This window comes from Sus scrofa, chromosome 5, assembly GCF_000003025.6.
Source record: "Sus scrofa isolate TJ Tabasco breed Duroc chromosome 5, Sscrofa11.1, whole genome shotgun sequence".
Classification (NCBI taxonomy): domain Eukaryota; kingdom Metazoa; phylum Chordata; class Mammalia; order Artiodactyla; family Suidae; genus Sus; species Sus scrofa.
Window position 1 is genome coordinate 48,622,510 of NC_010447.5, and position 24,060 is coordinate 48,646,569.

The following is a 24,060-nucleotide window of genomic DNA, read 5'->3' on the forward strand; positions in this document are numbered from 1 at the left end:
TGCCACAGGGGGCCGGGTTTATGGTGAGATTGTGACTCAGCCTGTCCTACTGGCTTCAGTGTAGTCTTTTCCCCATTCATTGACTGTGTAGGAGTCACTCAGCTGGTTTGGGGTTTTTTTCCAGAGAAAACTGTTCCATATGTAGCTGTAGATTCAGTGTGTCTGTGGGAGGAGATGGCTTCAGAATCCTCCTACATTGCCATCTTTGACTAGAACTTATATGCTTTTATATGGAAAAATACCTAAGCCGTATTGTTAAGACATTTTTTTCAAAATACAAAACTGGGAGTTCCCGCTGTGGCTCAGCAAGTTTCAAACCCAACTAGTCTCCATGAGGATGTGGGTGCAATCCCTGGCCTCTGTCAGTGGGTTAAGGATCCGGCATTGTCCTGAGCTGTGGTGTAGGTCACAAATGCAACTTGGATCCTGCGTGGCTGTGGCTGTGGTGTAGGCTGGCAGCTGCAGCTGATTTGACCCCAAGCCTGGAAACTTCCATGTGCTGCAGGTGTGGCCCTAAAAAGCAGGAAAAAAAAAAAGATACAAAACTATATATGCAATAGGGTTCTGGTTTTCTGAGAGGGGTAAAATACTTTTTTGTGGAATCATTGGAAAAAAAATCTGGCAGCCTCTTTACCCAAACCGTGTCTTGGTGGTGGGGGAGAGAGTATGAGAAAGGTAGGATGGTGTTACACTATCAGTGATTTTTTTATTCTCTTTATACTTCTGTGTTGTTTGAGTTTTCAGTAAATAAATACTGAACACACATTACTTTCCTAGTAGAAAGTGAAACAATATAGTTCCTTTTGGGGGGGGGGCTAAAGGGGGAAAGTTCATGATAAGCCTCTATGACACTCCCCTTGCTATTCTTTTTTTTTCTTTTCTTTTTTGTCTTTTTGTCTTTTCTAAGGCTGCACGCACAGCATATGGAGGTTCCCAGGTTAGGGGTCTAATTGGAACTGTAGCCTCCGGCCTATACCACAGCCACAGCAACATGGGATCCAAGCCGCATCTGTGACCTACACCACAGCTCATGGCAACTGGATCCTAACCCACTGAGCAAGGCCAGGGGTTGAACCCGTAACCTCATGGTTCCTAGTTGGATTCATTAACTACTGAGCCATGACGGGAACTCCCTCCCCTTGCTATTCTTTCATTGTGGAATTTCCTTCCTCCCATCATCCTCATCCACTGTACCTGACATCTGCTTGTCTTTTTTTTTTTTTTTACAGCTGCACTTGTGGCATATGGAAGTTCCCAGAGCTGGAGTGGAAGCGGAGCTGAAGCTGCTGGCCTACACCACAGCCACCGCAACATGGGATTCTTAACCCACTGATCAAGGCCAGGGGTCAAACCCGCATCCTCACAGACATTATGTCAGGTTCTTAACCCACTGAGCCACAATGCGAAGATTTAGTTAATGATCAGGTTAAGATGAAAAGAAGAGCTCTTCATGTGAGCCAAACTGAGAATGATAACTTGGGAAACAGACTCTCAAACGCTCTGAGAATGGATCCACTTGTTAGAAATCAAAGGCAGAGTCAGATACTTTTTTTTTTCCTTTTCTTTTTAGGGCCACACCCAAAGCATATGGAAGTTCCCAGGCTAGGGGTCAAATCGGAGCTGCAGCTGCCGGCCTACACCACAGCCACAGCAACACCAAATCCAAGACACATGTGCAACCTACACCATAACTTACCGCAATGCTGGATCCCTAACCCCCTGAGCAAGGGCCAGGGATCAAACCTAAAGTTCACCAGAGATACACAGTGCAGGTAAACGTGTACAGAGGGAGCAGTAAATCACCATGACTTCTTACAGGGCTGGGAAAGAATTGCTAATCTTCTAAGTTACATTGTCAACATCAGAAGAAAGGAAAAGCACACTGATCTTCAAGGCAGACATACCCACCTTCCAGGAGGTCTGCTTAATGTGTAATGTGGGTGCACATCACACATGAGGGAGGCCCAATACTGGCAGGTACAGTACATGAAGGAGAGCCCAGTACGGCAGTACATTTATTTTATTTATATATATTTTTATTTTTAGGGCCTCCCCCAAGGCATATGGAAGTTCCCAGGCTAGGGTTTGAATCGGAGCTACAGCTGCTGGCCTACACCACACCCACAGCAATGAGGGATCTGCAGCCACAGCTCACAGCAACACCTGATCCTTAACCCACTGAGCGAGGCCAGGGATTCGACCCGCATCCTCATGAATCCTTCTCACGTTCGTTAAATGCTGAGCCACGAAGGGAACTCCCAAATACATTTAAACTATAAACTTTATTCCATCACCTTCAATTTTACCTTCACAAAGTTCTCCCTTTTATCTTCAGGCTAAATTTGATGTCTCTCCACTACATTCTTATCATTCTGTTTAATTATTGGGATTTTTAAACACCGAATTATGATCTTAATGACACAAGAAGAAAAGAAGCAAGATTTTATTGTGCAAATGAAGGAATAACAACTTGTAAAATTAAGAAAAAATCAATAGTTACATTTATACACACCTATCATCATAAATACATAAGTGCAGGAATATATAAAAAAGGAAGAAGGCTGTCATGACATAATGGGTCAGGAGCTGAGTGTTTGACTGGATTGGCATGGGGAAGGTTGGCCTCAGGGCTCTGAAGGCCTTTGAGAAAGAAATAGCCCATTTGGAAGGGCACTTCTTGGTATTTCAAGAAAGTGGAGGAATGAAATCCAACCAGAATATTGCCCAAGGCCTTTGCAGCCTCAGGGGCTGCTGAGCCAGAGAGGAGGAAAACTTGAGAGTTGCTGTTAGAGCAGATGTCCACAAGATGACGCCAGAGTACCTTCTGGACCCAGGTGCACCTCCAAGGCTGCAGATCCAGGCTCAGAGTTGGGGTTGATGGTGTTTTGGGCAGAACCCACAGCAAGCACGCAGAGGTTTGGGGTGGTTTTCTGGGAACTCCATATACAGGGCCTGGTATGTGAGGGGCTCAATGAATGTTTATGAATGAAGGAAGGAATGAGTGAATGGACGGATGGTTAAGTGATGAGAAAGAGGGCCCTAACTTGAGTCTGATTCATTGTGAACAACCTATGGAAGAACAGTCACTCATATCAAAGAACACAACCACTACCCACATTAAAAGCATTGTGTTTTTTTAACACTTAAGACTCTCTCAGTTACTCTTGGATGTGCTGGGAGCCATTTTGGCTTAGGGAGTCTACAGGCTTATCACCAGGGATTCTTGGGGCCCTCTCTGCAGCAGATGTGAGCCCTGGAGTGATCTGGGGCAATGCAGGTGGCAAGAGGATGGCCATCACTGCTGCAGCCTCGGGAAAGGGGTGCTCCTCACACCCCAGCTGGAACTCACAGTGAATTGAAAGCAGTATTAGTGGCTGGTAGGGAGGTTTGTCTTCCTTCATAATCACAGCCATATAGGGTCTATCATAGCCCTAAATGTCATTCATAGCACTGTTTTTGGTGTGGCAAAATACGTTATACTTTTCTTTTTTAAAAAACTTTTTTAGGGGCATATCTGCGACATGTGGAAGTTCCCAGGCTCGGGTTGAATTGGAACTACAGTTGCCGGCCTATGTCACAGCCACAGCAATGGGATATCTGAGCCACTTCTGCAACCTACACCACGACTCACAGCAACACCAGATCCCCGAACCTCCGAGTGAAGCCGAGGGTCAAACTCACATCCTCATTGATACTAGTCAGATTTGTTTCCACTGTGCCACAAGGGGAACTCTCTGTTAAACATTTTTTAAACTGGAAAGAAAAAAAAATAGAGTTCTCTTATGGCACAGCATGTTAAAAATCCAGGGTTGTCACTGCAGAGGCTTGACTCTTTCCTGTGGTTCAGGTTTGATCCTTGGCCTGGGAACTTCTACACGCCATGGGCCTAGCCAAAATTATTATTTTTTTAACTGGCATATAAATTTATGGAATTTTAACTTGTACATGTAGGTGTCCATGTGTGAGTGTATGTAAATTAGGGGCTATCTGTAAGATCAGTAGGCAAACTTATTATGTCTTGTCTTTAGAGGAAGAGATTTCTCTGTTTTTAAAGTTTGTTTTTAGGATAAGCTGGTTATTTTTATAACCTACACCACAACTCACAGCAATGTCGGCTCCTTAACCCACTGAGCGAGGCCAGGGATTGAACCCACAAACCTCATGGGTTTGTTTCCACTGTTCCACAACGAGAACTCCTAGGTTGGCATATTTTAATATAAGTATATTTCTTATATGTTTTAAATAAATTTGGAGGCTGATTGCAATGCAAATATTAGTATAATAAGGCAGGAGTTTGTGGCCCAAAGTACCTGAATTATGCTTGATATGAGATATGATTACAAATAATAAGTATTTAATATTTTGTTAGTTAAAAGATTAAATCTCTTAGATTTAGAAGATGGTCCAAATTGTCTTCTTTTTTCATGGGTCTGTTAAGAATTTTGCCACTAGAGGGCTCTTTATGCCATATTTTAGTTAATTTAAATGTGTTGCAATAAGGTATTGGTTAATACCATCTTCCCCCAATCAATATATCTTAAAAAAATTTTTTAAAAGCCTAATTTAAATGTAGCATAATTATTATAAATGTTTCTTTTAAAAAACAGTAGTTATCTTCAGAAATATTTCGGCATAAGTGGCCTTCGAGCTTTTTTTTTTTTTTTCTTTTTATGGCTACATCACTTGCAGCGTATGGAATGGAAGTTCCCAGGGCCACTGCAACACTGAATCCGAGCCACATCTACAGCCTATGCTGCAGCTTGCCACAAGGCTGGATCCTTAACTCACTGAGTAAGGAGAGGGCTCAAACCCACATCATCACAGAAACAATGAGTCCTTAACCCATTGAGCCACAACAGGAACTCTCCCTTTGAGCTTTTTAAAGTTCAAGTTAAAAACAGTCTTTGTCCTTAAGATACTCTTGTTAAGGACAGCATTGTCACTGCTATGGCTTGAGCTGCTGCTGTGGCACAGGTTGGATGCCTGGCCTGGGAACTTCCACATGCTGTGGGCATCTCCAAAAAAACCTAATAGCAACAGATACCAGATTTAACATAAATATGAGTGTATATGTATTATATATATTTAATGCAAATATGAGTATTTATAATATGTCACATACATACATGGAATATAAAATTTCTTAAGTACCTCTGTAAGGAATTTGACATGATTGTGGAGAAGTTAACAGTCACTGTACGTTCTGTTATGTGCAATGAGAGAGGTTGGGCATGGGAGTTAAAAGATCTAAGTGAATCCAAAAAAAAAAAAAAAAAAACCGAAAAACCCAGAGTGAACAGATTGGAAGTCTTCTATGATGAGGTAACATTTGCACTAAATCTTTTTGATAGGCATGGAGATGTTCAGATGGGAAGGAAAGGAAATTATTCTTATTAGAGGGGAAGATGTGGAGATATGAAATAAATAGCCTTAGAGATTTGGGGACTTCTTGGCATCATCATGGATGTATTAAAAATCTGTGAGAATAGGAATCTCTGCTGTGGTACAGCAGTTAAGGATCGGGTATTGTCACTTTCCTGGCTTGGGTTGCTGCTGCAGCTCGGGTTTGAGCCTTGACCCAGGAACTTCCACATGTCATGGGTGCAGCCAAAAAAAAAATATATGTGTGTGTGTGTGTGTGTGTGTATCTGTGAAAATAGTCCACGTGAAAAACCTAGCAATACCATTTAACTTCCCATAAGTTTACTTCGGCAGCCCATTTTCATAATCATACCTTGGACCTTGTTTTTCTTTCTTTTCTCATTCAGCAGATGTTTATTGAATGCCTACCTGTACATGCTAGGCACCCTTTGGCCCTCAGGGGACAATGGTGATGGACAAACGAGAGTCCTGCTCCCATGACTTACGTGCATGTCAGGTGAAACCAACAATAAATAAGAAAAAACTGGAAAATAGCAGATGTTAACAGATGCCATGCACAGAGTAAAACAGGATGATGTGCCAGGGTGTGCCTGGTGGTGACTAGATTGGCTGGTTAGGGAGGGCGTGTATGATGAGTTGTTATTTAACCTGCGACCCCGATGACCAGAGGCAATCAGCTCTGTAATGACAAGGATAAAAACATTCTGGTCTGAAGGTAAAATCGCTATAGTGGGACGCCATCAGAGGGCTGTAAGTGGAAGAGTGGCATGATGGATAGCCTTGACAGGTCATTCTGGCCACCATATAGAGAGCAAATTGTGAGGGGCCATGGTAGAAGCATGGTATAGAGTGCAGTAGCAGTAGGAAGGCATGGAAGATCATGGTGGCTTGGATGAAGGTAAGGTGAATGTGTTTGGGATATGTTTTGGCGTAAAATAAATCCTGCTGAGTTTTGATTTGGGGAAACTAAGCATATGGTGGTGCAGTTTTACTGAGATGGACAAATGGTTACCATTGGTTAAGGGTGACAGTGAAACCAGAGGAGCTGAGGGGGGTGGGGGTGGGGCATGCTAAGCCTAGGATGCACAAATGGAAAAAGTAGGCAAATGTGAACCTGGGGTTCTGAGGCAAGTCAGACCCAGCCACCCTGTGCATGTATAGACTGTCCTTTTCCAGGGCTGAGCAGAGTGTGTGGCCTGACGAGTGTCACTAGCATGGGCTTGAGACCCACAGGCCGAGATGATATCAAAGCTACAGGAATGAGTGAGACTTTGTCATAGTCAGCTTCATCTTTTTTTTACTTTTTTAGGGCCCACAGCATGTGGAAGTTCCCAGGCGTGGGGTCAAGTCGGAGCTGTAGCTGCCAGCCTATGCCACAGCCACGGCAATGCATGATCCTCAACCTACTGAGCGAGGCCAGGGATCAAACCTGCATCCTCAAGGATGCTAGTCAGATTTGTTAACCACTGAACAACAGCAGTAACTCCCAGTGTAATCATTCTTATCTTTTATCCAAAATGAAGCATATGATGTTGTATTTTCAAAATGTATCTTCCATTCCTTATCCAGAGCCATTTCCAACAATTTATTCTGAAGCTGTAATTAAATTGTCTTTTGATGATGAAAAAATTGGATTTCAGATCTGTGAACTTTCTGTGTACAGATTTTTCTCTCAATGGACAATAAAATTTGGGACATTTTATCAAATGTGTGCAGTACTCAGTCGTGGCATTTTGTAACTGCCCAATGTCAGGATCACGTATTTCACTGATAATTGTTGCTATCAGGTCTCCTATGTCCTCTTAAAATGCTTTCATGGTTTTTGTGGCTTTTGGTTGCTTTAGTTATGTTTTCACATTTAAATCTTTTATCCATCTGGAATTTATTTTAGTATAAAGTGGGGAGAATCTAATTTTTTTTTTCCCAAATCTTAGCCAGCTGTCTCAAAACACTTACCCTATAAACCTAGGCCTTTCCTATTAACCTGAAATGCATATGCCAATTCCCAAGTGCATCTTGAGATCTATTTCTGGCATTTCTAGTCTGTTTCCTTATTCATGGGCCAGGTTATATATTTTATATCAAACTCAAATACATACGTATTAAAAGAATTTCCATGTTACAATATCTGCACGTTTATCAAGTTACAATGAAAAGTACTTGGCTGGTGTTCCATGAAGCTCTTCATGTTAGAAACCAATTCCCATATCTGTTGAAACAAGGTGTCATTGAAAAGTTATACTTTAGCTACTTCTCCGCTTCATGTTCTGTCAACATTTCCAGGCAAACAGCTTTTTGAAAATACTATTTTTTATAGATTTATTGTAAACCTATAAATTTGGTGCAATTCAAATAAAAATTTCAGTTGGCAATCATTGCAACTTGACAAAAACCATTAAAGTTTATATATAAGGCCAGAGTTCCCATTTTGGCTCAGTGGAAACAAATCTGACTAGCATCCATGAGGGTGTAGGTTCAATCCCTGGCCTCGATCAGTGGGTTAAGGCTGTGGTGTGCGTCGCAGACACGGCTCAGATCTGGCGTGGCTGTGGCTGTGGTGTAGGCTGGTGGCTATAGCTCTGGTTAGACCCCTAGCCTCGGAACCTCCATATGCTGTGGGTATAGCCCTAAAAAGACAAAAAAAAAAAAAAAAAAAAAAAAACGGGGGGGGGAGAAAGAAAGAAAAGGGTTTATGTAGAAGAAAAACACACATGGAAAATAGCCAATTTTCTAAAACAGTTATGATGAAAGAGAACTTTTCATTACCAGATATAAGCATAATAATATGAGGAAAGAAGCATTTTTTCAGCTTCGTTGCCAATAAACACAAGGAACTTTGTTTATTTATTTATTTTTTTGTCTTTTTAGGGCTGCACCTGCGGCATATGGAGGTTCCCAGGCTAGGGGTCTAATTGGAGCTGTTGCTGCCAGCCTATGCCAGAGCCACAGCAATGCCAGATCTGAGCTGTGTCTGTGATCTATACCACGGCTCATGGCAACGTCAGATCCTTAACCCACTGAGTGAGGCCAGGGATCAAACCCGCAACCTCATGGTTCCTAGTCAGATTTGTTTCTGCTGCACCAAGACGGGAACTCCATCACAAGGAACTTTAGAATGTGTAAAACTATGAAGTATCTGTAAATGTGGTTTGAGGTTTAGTATTTGTGCAGGAGTATGTTCTAGCTGCGATGAAAGGAAAACATTCTAGAATAGTTATCAAGATTAAAGAGCTTGTACCTGGAGTTCCCGTCGTGGCGCAGTGGTTAACGAATCCGACTAGGAACCATGAGGTTGCGGGTTCGGTCCCTGCCCTTGCTCAGTGGGTTAACGATCCGGCGTTGCCATGAGCTGTGGTGTAGGTTGCAGACGCGGCTTGGATCCCGCGTTGCTGTGGCTCTGGCGTAGGCCGGTGGCTACAGCTCCAATTCAACCCCTGGCCTGGGAACCTCCATATGCCGCGGGAGCGGCCCAAGAAATAGCAACAACAACAACAACAAAAGACAAAAAGACAAAAAAAAAAAAAAAGAGCTTGTACCAGAATGTAAATTGACCCATTGTTTCCTTCTTCAAGAAGTCTAACTTCAAACAAGAGGCCATTGAGCTAAAGATTAACATAAAATTGTAAAAATTGTGAATTATGGAAAGGCAATGTGTTGAGTTAAATACAAGATTACTTTATTTGTGATAATATGGAAGTTGATCATTTCCTATTACTGCGTGCTGTGGTTATCAAGGGGAAAGTCCTATTGAGAAAGTCTAAATATTTAGTCTCCCTGCAAGGTGGAAAGCCAGTTTGATCTAGATGTGGAAGAATTCTCAACTTTTTGAAGATGTGAATTGGAAAGGCTGACTCACTTCCTGGTTTAATATCTTGGTATTATTGTTGATGAAAGCACTTTCTGTAAGAAAGAAACTGGCTTTTTCGTGGTAGGTAATATGAAAGGCCACCGAGATGTCCTATGGGCACCTCAGATTCAGCATATCCACAAACTCACTACTTTTTCCCCCAAACCTATTCTCACTTTCTCGCATCTTCGTGGATCCTAGTCAGGTTCGTTAACCACTCAGCCATGATGGGAACTCCCTAAATTAATTTTTTAAATCATTATTTTTGAATCTAGTTTTAGTCCAGAGCAAGTGTCACCAGCATTAAAGTAGGAGAAATCTGAAGTGGGAACTTGAGCAAAAAGAGAAGGAATTGGGGCTGCAGCAGATACTGATGATCACACCCATTTGTCCTTGTGTTTTCTGTCTAGAATTCTGTCCAAGAAGAACCCGAAGTCAAACAACATGACCTGGAGATGAAATTATTAAGTGAAACTGTTTTAGCAGGTATTCTTCTAAATGACATTTTTAGAACCTAACTTTATTGGGATTTTTCTTTTTTTCTTTTTTGCTTACAAAATGCAGCGACATTATTTAAAAAAAAAAAACTCAGATTCAGCAGAAGTGTATTTAAAGTAAAAATTCTTGATAATCCCTCTTTTGAGATAACCCGTGTTAAAAATTCTTTTAAATTTGTGCACTCTCTCTGTGTCTCTTCTAAAACCATGGGATCATATCATACAAATATTTTTGCCGGAAATTATTTTTTTCACCTAACAATATTTGTTATTGTACATACATATATAGAACACAACATACATTCTACCTAAATGGATAATATTCAACATTATTCTGTCAGAACACATTGGTTATCTTAGTTTTTAAAGTATCTGTATAATGTCATCTGATAGTGGAACATTATTTAAATCCTTACTAGTAGATAATTAGGTTATTTTTAATTTTTTTAAATTTTTAAATTTTTTATTTTTTGTCTTTTTTTTTAGGGCCGCACCCACAGTATGTGGAGGTTCTCAGGCTAGGGGTCAGATTGGAGCTGTAGCTGCTGGCCTACACCATGGCCACGGCAATGCAGGATCCAAGCCACGCCTGTGACCTATACCACAGCTCATGGCAACGCCAGATCCTTAACCCACTGAGCAAGGCCAGGGATTGAACTCGCGTCTTCATGGATGCTAGTCGGATTTGTTTCCACTGAGCCATGATGGGAACTCCTCTAATTTTTTTTTTTATTTTTACAACCAACATTGCATTGAACATTCACAAGCACACACACACAAAATCGGAAATTTCTCAACACTTTTGGATTCAGTCTTATCCTGGCAAGTAACAGTTGGATACAGATGAAAAATGTCAAAATGATAGTGGGGTCTAATTGGCAAATCTTTTAGTTCAAGGTTTATGTACATCTTCTCCATTAAATTTATCATTAGGTTTCTTTCCTAGTAACTTCCAAGGAATCTATTTTCCATATAATTCTTAGCATATTTTTTATAACATGCCTCTTGTCTCCTTCACTTTTTCCAACACACTTTTATATCACAGTCAACTAGGTTTATATCTTTATAATTTTTCTTTAAACCTTATGAGGTAATTTTCCTGTTAGAAATATGATGCTATTGTCAATTCGTGAGTTTCTGGCAATAATTCCAAGGTTTTCTACATGGTGATCCCCAAATAATATGTGTCCCAAGTAGTCTAAATTGGGACACAGAAAGAATACTTTCTTTTTCACTTTCTTTTCAGGTAAATGGATTGCCAGATACATTTGAAAATTACTTAAGGTCTACATTTTATTACCTGTACACAGGGGGAAAAAAGGGCAATTGCTTAATTGCAGTTTTCTCTGGATATTTCCATTTATTTTCAGCACCTGATCTCCATGGGTTAAATTCAGTGCTCTTTTTATGGAGGAGAAAAAGTGTAATGATAAACAGTTCCTCAGTTTTTACCACGTGTCTGGCATCAGTTCTAAGAGAACTCTTTTCTTGCATTAAACCACAACTCCCCCAAATTCTAGAGGACAGATATTACTATTATATCCATTTTGTAGAGGAAGGAACTGAGACTGGAGATGTTAATTAGCATATCTGGTATAAGGTCACACCGCTAGTAAAGTGTGGAATCTCTAAGTGGTCTCATTTCCAAAGAATTTTGGTGAAAGTTGGGAATAATGATATGTGACATCAGATATCCCCTGCTTGTGCCCTGAGAATTATGGGATCATAGAATTTCCCCTTAAATTTTCTAAACACAAGAGATTATCCCATCCAGTTTCTTCACTTTCAAACCTCCATTTCTGTTTTTCCATGAGCTGGGCCTATTTTTCTTGAAAACAAATTAGCTTTTAGTTCATGTAAGGATCAAAATTTATTTATTTATTTATTTATTTATTTTTACTATTTTACTTTCTTCCTTCAAATCTCTAGCTCCAGAATATCCCAATTAAAAAAAATCAATTTGGGGAGTTTCTTGGTGGCCTAGTGGTTAAGGATTCATTTCACACTGTCACTGCTGTGGTTCAGGTTTGATCCCTGGCACAGGAATTTCTGCATGTTGAGGGCAGGGCCAAAAGAAAAATAATAATCATACTTTGGCTGTTACCTCAGAATATGCTACTTTGGCATAAGAATTATTTTGAGCTGAAAATAATAAAAAAACAGATGCAGTTGCAAGAAAAGGTCCTTACTCTCCTACTTGCCTAAAAGCAGAACATAAAGTTTTCATGTTCTTCCTCCCCTCTCTACCAGGAGGGACAAAGATTAATTCTCAGAGACAATAGACCCTATCAGCCTGCAGAGGGCACCAGAGGAACCTACGTAACAAACTCTGTCTCTGCCCTTGGAAGCCTAAAACTGCTTTCACTGTCCTGTTATTTCTTCACAAATTTATTGTTCTTTGTAGTAGATGCTATATAAGCCAGAGTTCTAAACCACCTCTTTGAGTTACTCATTTTTCCTGGGTTATCTCCTGTGTATACATGAGGTGTACATATTAATAAACTTCTATTTGTTTTTCTCTTGGTAATCTGTCTTTTATCACAGGAGTCTCAGCCAAGAACTCAGAAGGGTAGGGGGAAAGTATTTTTCTTCCCATACAGTAAACTATATTTTTAAAGTTTTAATTTTAATAGCAACATATGCTTATTATATACAAATTCCTAAATGTTAGTAATATGAAATATAAATGGAGCTCTCCCCTGCTCCCTACCATGATGCGTGCCTATTCCCACTTTCAAGCTTCGTTTTGTGAATCATTTTGAATTAACCACATTCTGAAAAATTTTAGTAGCTAAGTAAAAACGTCCTTTACCAGGGTTAGAAGTTTTTCATTTCCCTACTAAGAAAATGCAGAAATGTTATGATTAATTTGATTAATTTTAGCCCAGTTGTTGCTGCTAGAGAATGCTCAAGAAAAGCCACGTTTCTTTGAAGATGATGAGATTGATTTATGCCAATTCACAACTCTGGGTGGAGTGTACCATTTGGATATTTTGGAGCTTCCCCCACAGTATAAATCAATGAAGGGCTGGATGATTGTGGAAGTAGGTTAATTCTTGAATCACAATTTATGAATAAGTAATTTCTTACACTTTATTTCATATGATCTAACATCTAATGAACTTTAATCCTTTTAACCAAGCACAAAGGCAAATATGTAATTTTAAACTGTCTTGAACTCATGGACTTTGAATTAGATGCTAAAGGAGAGGAATCTGAAATAATAGGATTTTTGAAACTAGAATTCATACATGTTAACTAATTGTAAATGTATTGCACTAGGTTTATATTGTGCCAAGTTGTGACATTTTTGTTTCAAAGTCTGGCAAACTTTTTCTATAAAGGGCCGGATGGTAAATATTTTCAGCTTTTTGGGCCAAGGTGCAACTTCTCAACTCTGCCATTGTAACATAAAACAGCCATATGTAAATGAATGGGCATGGCTGTGTTCCCCAGCTTTAGTTACACAGAGTACTGGTGGGCTGGGTTTTCCAGAGCCTGTAGTTTGTGGACTCTGGTCTAAATCAGTGGTTCCAAGCATATGGGCCCTTGACCAGAAGCATCAGCACCATTTGGCATCATCTGGGATTTGCGAGAAATGAAAATTCATAGGCCCCACCTCAGTCCTGCTGAATCAGAAACTCTGGAGATGGCACTCAGCAGTCTGTGTTTTAGCAAAACATACCCCGAAGAGAACCACTGGTCTGGATCCTTGATAGACAAAATGTGGTCCATGAACCTGCAGCATCAGCATCACCTGGAACTTGCATAATTTGGGTCTTGGCCTCAGATCTACTTAATCTGGATTTTAACAGGATCCTTACGTGATTCAAATGAACATTAAAGTTTGAGAAGCACTGATCCAGGGCATGCCACTGCTACTGATGCACAGATAAACCACGTTTTGAGTAGTAAGGCTACTGATGGCAGCAGTTGTTCATCATGTTTCAAGGAGTTTCTCACTCCTCTTTCAATAAGTAACACTTGCACTGCTATTGATGTGGTTTAGCTCTTGGCCTAATCCCAGATATACCCAGTTATGTTATCATAGCCCCTTCCTTCTTCCTTCCTTGCCCTTCTTTTCTTTCTCCCCCCTCCCTCCTACCTCCCTCCCACCCTCGTCTCTCTGCTCTAACACATCAAGTACATAGATTGCCAGGCATTTCTTCCCCACAGATCCATCCATTAAGGATCTTCATTCATTCTTATATTAGAGCAATATTTCTCAATTTTTATTTTTTCCATTATTACCCCTCTAAAGGACATTTTGTAATTTTTTTTTTTTTTGGCTAACGGCCCCCCTGCATGAAATATTAAGACTGCAGGTACATCATATATCTTCATTTGTACTGTGTGTGTGTGTGTGTGTGTGTGTGTGTGTGTGTGTGTGTGTGTGTTGTATACCTAAAACAGTGCAATTTTTCATGAAACCCCAAATTAATTTTCACCCTCTTAGGGGTGATAGGGCCGTTCCTTTCCCCCTCTCCCCACAAAGGGGAATGCAATTATTAGAGCGAGCCTAGGGGAGCCAGTCTGGTCTGTACGCACTTTGGAGAATCTCTTCGAATCAGCCTTCCCTACCCTAGGAATTTTTGAAGGATGGGGGTGGGGGAGTCGAAGAAAGACACCCTTTGGTGGAGGTAGGCCTTCGAAACTCTTTATCCAGAGGAAGGTCCCAGCCTGAACTGGGAATTTCAAGGATCCATCCAAAGATCTGTTGTTCTTGGCAATTTTGTCAGGATTTCCTGATACTACCATGCCATCCTCTCTGAGTCCAAAGTATCCTCCTTCTCATCTGTTTTTCTCTCCTGCAACAAAGAGGCCTTCCTCCTTTTCTCTTTTTAATAATCTCACACCTCCTCTAGAAATTTTCCCCATCTGATTTTTCCCTCAATTTTGTAACCTTTTTAATCTTCATGCCCCCCTTTGCTAGATCCTTCTCTGCTAAATTCTGATAATGGACAAATCTCCTTTATCCCAGAGACATCAGCTCTTGGCTTCATTGTTTCTCCTTCCTGCCCCCCCGCCCCCAGCCTTTTTGAGATAAAATTGACATAGAACATGGTGTAAGTTTAAGGTATGCAATGTGATGACTTTTTATTTACTTCATTTGTTTCTACACTTCTCAAAAGGTTGCCTACACTCTATCTCTCTTCACCTAAACACCCTAACCAAGGTATTGGAACATGGGATTTGGGGGCCCTGTAGATTCACTTTTAACTTCTGGTGACTTCTTGAAGTCATTTTGTAATCTTTAGCATTTTAATTGATTTCTCTAAGTCCTAATTATCTTCTCTGTTAAATATATTATATGCCTTGTAAAATTACTTGGAGGTGTAAAATGAATAGTTAAGTCCCAGCCAGCATAGAACCTGGCCCATGGGAAGTTCTGAATTACATTCAAATGTAGTGATTTTTTTTTCCCCCTCAATCATTTATCTTTAATTTTGTTGTGACATTTTGTCAGTCAATCTATAGTTAAATGTGATCAAAATGCAGTGCTTGGGGATCCTGTTGTGGCTCAGCGCCTTACGAAACCTACCAGTATTCATGAGGATGCAGGTTTGATCCCTGGCCTCACTCAGTGGGTTAAGGATCTGGCGTTGCGTGAGCTGAGGTATAGGTCACAGGCGTGGCTCAGGTCCCGAGTTGCTGTGTCTGTGGCATAGGCCGGCAGCTGCAACTCCTATTCGACTCCTAGCCTGGGAACTTCCATGTGCCATGGGTGTGGCCCTAAAAAAAAAATGCAGTGCTTATTAAAAATAACTATATAGCTTATTCAGCAATATTTATATCCTTAACTGTTCCTAGTCAGCTTCTAATTTGGTGTTATTTTCGTTATCTTAAAAAGATACTCAAAGAAGGATTACAGAAATATGTATATCCTCCAGAAACCACAGAAGACTTTGAAACAGAAAATGCTTTCCCACCCATAGAGGTCATGCTTGAAGTTCATGAGAATGTCATCTTTTTTGAGGATCCTATGGTTGCAAGGTGGGATGCTGAAGGTACAGTGATGCCTTAACCGGCTTTGATAATTATGTAATAAAAAGAGGTATAATAATACAAATCCTTAAAACAGGAAATGCAGCATGTAAACTGAGTTTCTCATCTAATATATTTCTATGTCAGTTCTAGAGTCTTTGCTTTGTTTGCTCTTAATGGAAATGAATAGGGATTAGAGTTTAAAATTTTACTGATTTTTATAAATATTAGTTCCTGAAGTGTTTATATCTGTCATATTCTCCAAACAATTACTTTATGGTTATATAATTATGTTTTTAAAAAGAAGGAAATAAAAATATCAAGAGAGTATAGCAAATCAAAAGCAAACAAAGGAAAAGCCTACTCTCTCTTGAAGTAGCCAACTAATGCAGATTGGGGTGATTAAAATTTGATTATTTTAATTTTACTGATTTATAAACTGCAAATCATATTAACACCAGATACTGAGGATGGGAAGTGGGTAAATGGGAAACCAGAGAAGGAGGAAAATTAGCCACTGTATGCCTCCTTACAACTTTGGACTGCAGAACCATGGGAAAGTATTGCTTATTCAAAATGTTAGATAAATATCAATAAAATCAGAAGTACTGACAGAGATACAAGTTAATAATTCAACAATCATTAACAAATACCTTATTTGGTGTTGGCTGACTAAACTTTGAAAGGTCTCAGTCTTGTAAATTAATGTGTGCAGTTTTGAGGCTCTTAGATGAAAGCTGAATAGCTTCTTTTGCTGGGGTTTTTTATTTATAATGAGTTTTTTCTACTATAGCTGGTTTACAGTGTTCTGTCAATTTTCTACTGTACAGCATGGTGACCCAGTTACACATACATGTATAGATTCTTTTTTCTCACATTATCATGCTGCATCATAAGTGACTAGACATAGTCACCTACCCAGCAGGATCTCATTGCTTATCCATTCCAAAGGCAATAGTTTGCATCCATTAACCCCAAATTCCCAATCCATCCCACTCCCTCCTCCCATCCCCTTGGCAACCACAAGTCTATTCTCCAAGTCCATGATTTTCTTTTCTATGCAAAGGTTCATTTGTGCCATATATTGGACTCCAGATATAAGTGATATCATATGTATTTGTCTTTCTCTTTCTGACTTACTTCACTTAGTATGAGAATCTCTGGTTCCATCCACGTTGCTGCGAAATGGCATTGTTTTGTTTTGCTTTTTAGGGCCGTATGCGCGGCATATGTCGGTTCTCAGGCTAGGGGTTCAATCAGAGCTACAGCTGTCGGCCAGTGCCACAGCCACAGCAACACAGGGTCTGAGCTGCATCTGTGACTTACACCACAGATCACGGCAACCCCAGATCCTTAACCCACTGAGGGAGGCCAGGGACCGAACCCACAACTTCACAGGGAGGGAAAGCTTACTAGTCATATTCGTTTCTGCTGCGCCACAACAGGAACTCCAATAGCTTTGCTTTTAATGTAGGTGAATTATTTTGCATACATCTATTTGTTAAAGGCTATACATCCTAGGAGATAGGTTTGGAATAGGTAAGATCATTAAGGCACCTAGCTATTATTTTATTTATTTAGTCATAGGGCAAAGAATTTAGAGAATATTTTATACTTTGAACTTTTTTTTTATAATTGCTGGAATACACAACTTTTTTGTTTGTGTAGACATAGCCACAAGATATTATTCCAGAAACAATTTATGTATTAAAAACAGTGTATTTCTGGAGTTCCCATCATGGCGCAGTGGTTAACGAATACGACTAGGAACCATGAGGTGGCGGGTTCGGTCCCTGGCCTTGCTCAGTGGGTTAAGGATCCGGTGTTGCCATGAGCTATGGTGTAGGTTGCAGACGCGGCTCCGATCCTGTGTTGCTGTGGCTCTGGCGTAGGCTGGCAACTACAGCTCCGATTAGACCCCTAGCCTGAGAACCTTCATATGCCACGGGAGTGGTCCCAGAAATGGCAAAAAAACAAAACAGTGTATTTCTATCAACATATTAAACTGTAAAATATATCAAAATGAGCATTAGGTAACTTTTTCCTTTCATGTTGCTTTAGAGGTTTCATTTTTCCTTATTTAATGATAATGTTCCTAAATATTCATCACATTAAATATTAAATTTAATATTTAAAATGTATTCACACTAAATTGGAATTAGACAAGGTAAGTTATCCCACATTATTCAAGGAAATATATAAAATCCGACTCAAACTGAAGTACTTATACGGCAGTACCCTACAACTCCAGTAATTTTTAAACCATGGGGAAACATTTTGCCAGGAAATATTAGAAATTTGGAGAACTTATTTATAGGCAATACTTTTTACATTTACAAATTATTCTTGTTAATGTAAAAACAAAAAGAATTATAAATAACTTAGTTTTCCAATATAATTGAATTTACTGTGTTGAATTTGAGTGTTGAAAATAGTCAGTGCCTTCCTCCATGTGAGAAGAGGAGAAAGCCAAGTAGAAAGGAAGAGGGGACAGTATTCGAGGAAGAGAATGATTCATTCATTTTGTTCCATAAATATGCAAAACAATAAGACAGGTAGAGACAAATGAGATAGAGTTCCTTTTTCCAGGAGTTTTCAAAGTTGTAGGAGAGGCAGACAGGAGAAAACCTCATAGTACAATACAGTGAGGAGCTGTGGAGCAGAACAGTGACTGGATCCCATCGGGAGAGTTAAGGAAGGCTTCTCCTAGGGTGGCATATTGAACAGGTCCTTAAGAGACGAAGAGAACATTCACATGTGAGTCTTTGTTGGAAATATGTCTTCGTTCGCTTGAGTATATCCCTAGGAGTGGGGTTGCTGGGTTGGATTGTTAATCGATGCTTTGGCTATTTAAGAAACAGCCAAATTGTTTTTCATAGTAGCTGTATCGGCAGTCTATGAGGTTTCCTATTTCTCCACACCCTCGCCAACATTTGTTGTTACCTGTATTATTATAGCCACTCTAGTGGGTATGAAATGGTACCTCATGGTTTTAATTTGTATTTCCCTAATGACTGGTAATGTTGAGCATCTTTTTTATTGCATTTATTATAGTTTTGTGTATCTTCTTTGATGAAGTATTTATTCAAATCTTTTTTTTTTCTTTTCTTTTTTCTTTTTTTTTTTTTTTTTGCATTTTAAGGCTACACCCACGGCATATGGAAGTTTCCAAACTAGGGTTGAATCAGAGCTACAGCTGCCGGCCTACGCCAGAGCCACAGCAATGCTGGCTCTGATCTGCATTTGCGACCTACACCATAGCTCTCAGCAACACCAAGTCCTTAACCCACTGAGCGAGGCCACATCTTCGTGGTTACTAGTTGGGTTCATTACTGCTGAGCTACAATGGGAACTCCTGCTTGTTCAAATCTTTTGTGCATATGTATGTTGGGTTGTGTTTTATTACTGGGTTGTAAGAGACACAAAAGACCACCTATTATATGATTGGATTTAATGAAAAGTCCAGAAAAGGCAAAGCTTTAGGGATAGGAAGTTTTTGTTTGTTTGTTTTTGTCCTTTTGCCTTTTCTAGGGCCGCTTCCAGTGGCATATGGAGGTTCCCAGGCTAGGGGTCGAATCAGAGCTGTAGCCACCGGCCTACACCAGAGTCACAGCAACACAGGATCCAAGCCGCATCTGCAACCTACACCACAGCTCATGGCAACCCTGGATCGTTAACCCACTGAGCAAGGCCAGGGACCGAACCTGCCACCTACCTCATGGTTCTTAGTCGGATTCGTTAACCACTGTGCCATGACGGGAACTCCATGGATAGGAAGTGTTTTAATGATTGCTTAGGGCTGGAGATAGGAATGGGAATGAACTATAAATGGACATAAGAGGTCTTATCAGGAAGATAATGTTCTAAAACTGGATGGTGGTGATGGTCGCACAGCTGGGTAAGTTTACTAAAATAACCATATACTCAAAACAGGTGAATATTAAAGTTGTTTTAAAAAGAAAGATGAAGAGAGGTTCTCTAAAAGATGAAGGAAGAGTCTTCCAGTAAGTAAGAACTGCAGGTGCAGAAGTATATGATGTTGTTGGGGAAAAAAAAAGTGTGGCTGGAAGGAGGTGTGAGAAGTGGCAAAGGATCAGGCCAGAAACAAGAGTCAGAGCTTCATTCCAAAGGTCTCACAACCATGCTCAGGAGTTTGGACTTGATCCTGTAGACAGGAAGAAACCTCAGCAGAGCTGGCTTTTGTTGAGGTTCTGTTCTAAATGTGAAAAATCAGTTTATACACATTACAGTTATTGGGGTGGTTTCATTCATCTTATTTTCGTTAAGGAAAAAATTAAATGTCATGTTCTTCCCAATTATAAAGCTAAACACTGGAAAACTGATGGCATCAGCAATGTCTCTCACAAGTCAGAAGAGAGACTTATAACCTTCAGTCTGGAAACTTTTGGCCCTGTTACCTTGATTCAAGATGCTCATGTTAATATGCCATACCAGTCATGGGAGCTAAGACCACTTGATGTGAATAAAGTACTTTTGACGGTGACTACAGTATTTATGGAGATTCAAATACAAATTAAGGTAAAGTCCTGTTATAGCAAGTCATATCAAAGAGAGAAGCTTCTTTGAGAGTGTGCCAAAGCAGTCAATCACTGGTGATTTACATATTGAAATATGTGTTTTATAAATGTATTTAAAACACTGAGCTAAAATTTCTAAATTAAATATTAATTGAATAGATCAGTAAAAACATGTAACAAGTGAGGTGAAAATCTGTACCCAAATTTACTAAGAATAGAGCGATTGCTGTCTCTGTCTCTGTGTCTCTCTGACTCTCTTCTGTGCAAGAAAAATTGGCAAATGTAGGATTAAAATGAAAGAATAGTGATTGATGAAGCTAAAAGCCTGGCTACAGTATAACTTTCAGAGAGTTGTTTTTTAATTAAAAAAATTTTTTTTGAGTATGGTTGATTTATAGTGCTGTATTAGTTCCAGGTGTACAGCAAAGTGAATCAGTCATACATATAAATATATCCATTCTTTTTTCCCATATAGGTTATTATAAACTATTTGAGTTGATTTCCCTGTGTTATACAGTAGGTTCTGGTTAATCATCTATTTTGTGCAATAGTATGTATATGTTATTCCCATCCTCCCAATCAATTCTTCTCTCTCCCCAAGGGTTTCACCTATGGTAACCATAAGATTGGTTTTGAAATCTGTTAGTTTGTTTCTAAGTTCTTTTGTATCATTTTTTTTTAAATTCCACATGTAAGTGATTTCATATGGATATTTGTCTTTTTTCTTCCTTTTATGGCCACACATGAAATATGAAAGTTCCTGGGCCAGGGATTGAATCCAAACCATAGCTGCAGAAACCCACTGCACAAGGCCGGGGAACAAATCCGCAGCGCCACAGGGACCCAAGCAGCTGCAGTCGGATTCTTAACCCACTGTGTCACAGTGGGAATGCCAGTATTTGTCTTTTTTCAGAGTTTTTTGATCCACTCTAGATAGGCTTTTTTTTTTTTTTTTTTTTTTTTGGTCTTTTTAGGCATATGGAAGTTCCTAGGCTAGGGGTTGAATCGGAGCTACAGCTGACAGGCTATGCTACAGCAACAGCAATGCAGAGCAGATTCTGAGCTGCATCTGCAACTTACACCACAACTCAGACTTACACCACAACTTATGGCAATGCCAGATCCTTAATCCACTGAGCGAGGCCAGGGATTGAACCTGTGTCCTCATGGTTACTAGTCAGATTCATTTCTGCTGAGCCATGACGGTAACTCCTAAAGAGGCTTCTTAATCTTATCACCCAGCCATTTGCAGTCCCTTTCGAGGCTGTCTCTTAATGCGTCTTCATGCCTCATCAGAAATTACACAGTCTGCTGGAGTTCCCGTCGTGGCGCAGTGGTTAACGAATCCGACTAGGAACCATGAGGTTGCGGGTTCGATCCCTGCCCTTGCTCAGTGGGTTAACGATCCGGCGTTGCCGTGAGCTGTGGTGTAGGTTGCAGACGCGGCTCGGATCCCGCGTTGCTGTGGCTCTAGCGTAGGCCGGTGGCTCCAGCTCCAATTAGACCCCTAGCCTGGGAACCTCCATATGCCGCTGGAGCGGCCCAAGAAATAGCAACAACAACAACAAAAAAGACAAAAAAAAAAAAAAAGAAATTACACAGTCTGCTGGGATTTCCCTGGTGGCCTTGGGGTTAAGAATTCGGTGTTGTCACTGCTTTGGGTTTGATCCTAGGCCTGAGAACGTCTGCATGCCATGAGTACAGGAAAAAAAGGAAGGGAGGGAGAAAGGAAAAGGGGAAAAGTTACACAGTCTGAAGTTTAGAGAGACAAAAAGTAGATTTAGTGCTTGTCTGAAGCTGAGGGTGGGGATGGGGAGTCACTGTAAATGGGCGTAAGAGATTTTATTGAGGAGGCTGCAGATGTCCTGAAACTGATTTATGGTGACAGTTGTGCACCATTCAGTAAAGTTACAAAAGATCATTGGCCTGTGCACTTGAAATGGGTGAATTTTATGACATGTCAAGTATACCTTGTGAAAGTTGTTTTTAAAAAAGAGGTAACCTGAAATTCCTCATGAATGTGGTAGGAAGGCTAAAAATATCATCCTTATGAATGTGGTAGGAAGGCTAAAATATCATCAAACTTTGCTTTTAAAATCAGATGAGCAATGTGAACTCTGTATACCTTCAATTTGCCACTTTGAAAACTTTAAAAGTGGATAATAATTTTGTATTATGTTAAAACTTTGCATGTCTAAAAAAATTATGATCTTCAGAGTGTCCGTTGTGGCTCAGTGGTAATGAACCTGACTAGGCTCCATGAGGTTGCGGGTTTGATCCCTGGCCCTGCTCAGTGGGTTAAGGATCCAGCATTGCCGTGAGCTGTGGTGTAGGTCACAGACACTGCTTGGATCTGGCGTTGCTGTGGCTGTGGTGTAGGCCAGCAGCTGAAGCTCTGATTGACCCCTAGCCTGGGAACCTCCATATGCCGTGGGTGCGGCCCTAAATTTAAAAAAAAAAAAAATTATGATCCTTAAAAGTTGCAACATGATTTCTGTCAAATAGCTATTATGCATCCAAACACCTTCAGTATTCTTAGATCATAAGTTATAAAGCAGGAGATTTGCGAGATCCTTTAGTTCAGTCCTTGGATTGCTCAGATAAGCTCCCAAAGAGTTTCATCTGCCAAAGGTACCATGAAGACTTTGTGGTGGTGCTTTTGGATCAGACCCAAAACATATTTCTTCTGCATACTTTTTAATATAGGATAATAGAAGATTTTAAAAAAATGGTATAAAGAGGGAGTTCCCTGATGGGACAGCAGGTTAAGGATCTGGCACTATCACTGCTGTGTGTGGCTCTGGTCACATGTCACAACTTTGCATGCCATGTGCATGGACAAAAATAAAATAACAGTAATATAAAGAACCTAATGGCTAAAGCTGGAAGGATAATGAGGTAATAAATTCTTTAACTTATATAAAAGCTTCTTCTTTTTTTTTCTGTTGAAACTAGGAAAACTTCTGCATGTTAGCTTCAATAAAACTAAATAACAAAAAGCATTACTCTATTTTGGAAGAAAAGTGGATGACTCCTATTTCTTTCATTCTTGCTTTGAAAGAAGCTGGACTGAATATCTTCCCTACCAGACACTCTCATTTTTATGTTGCTACAAACTATAAGGTAAGAATGAATCTTTCCAAATTTAATGTGATGGACATTTAGAATGTTAGCAGGTATTAAACCTTATATAAATCTTAAATGGTACATGATAGGTTTTCTGTAATCACTGATAGAAGATTATAGTTGGCAAGGAAGGAATAAAGGGCAAAACCCAGAAATCCAGGGTTCGCTCAAATTTAATAGTCCTCCCCAAGAAAGTAAGCCTGCAGTATGATCTTTGCATTGACAAATGGAGAATAAATAACCACATCTGGTTGGTTTAGTGCAAAGTCTGAGCACCTTTGCGTTATTTGTATACTTTCTTTCTTCTACCAGACTGGATATATGTAAGATTTCTTAAAAGGGTAAATGACTCAGCAGTTTCTCAAACATGATAAGTCAGGCAAAATTAAACAGATCCCAGGACCACCAATATACAAAACCCATCTGTTTCTTGGCAGAGCCTCTCTGTCTGACACTGCTTCAGGTAACTCATCAGGCTTTAGTTCAATGAGAGCCTTCCATGTTAAATAGTGAGCTCCTTAAAGGCTGTGACCATTTCTTAATCAGCTGTGACTTTTTTAGCACCTAGCCTATTTCTAGAATACAGTAGATGTTTACCAAACATTTATGATACATGAATGAAGACAAAGTGGCTTCTAATTATGAAAGGTGTTTTGGGCAGTAAAGTTCTACACTTAAGAACAAG

The 24,060-nt window shown here is 39.9% G+C and overlaps 1 protein-coding gene across 14 annotated transcripts in view; it reads left to right on the forward strand.

The window, feature by feature from the left end:
• CASC1 (cancer susceptibility 1) overlaps positions 1-24,060 on the forward strand; it is a 95,734-nt gene that overhangs the window by 66,873 nt on the left and 4,801 nt on the right. For 12 of the 14 annotated variants that reach the window (XM_021092188.1, XM_021092191.1, XM_021092199.1 and 9 more), the window contains 5 exons: positions 9,640-9,715; positions 12,610-12,770; positions 15,578-15,734; positions 20,036-20,250; positions 23,205-23,372. In XM_021092188.1, coding sequence (XP_020947847.1) covers positions 9,640-9,715; positions 12,610-12,770; positions 15,578-15,734; positions 20,036-20,250; positions 23,205-23,372 — 777 coding nt within the window. The remainder of the gene's footprint in view (positions 1-9,639; positions 9,716-12,609; positions 12,771-15,577; positions 15,735-20,035; positions 20,251-23,204; positions 23,373-24,060) is intronic. The other 2 variants (XR_002344076.1, XM_021092200.1) reach the window with 2 other exon arrangements.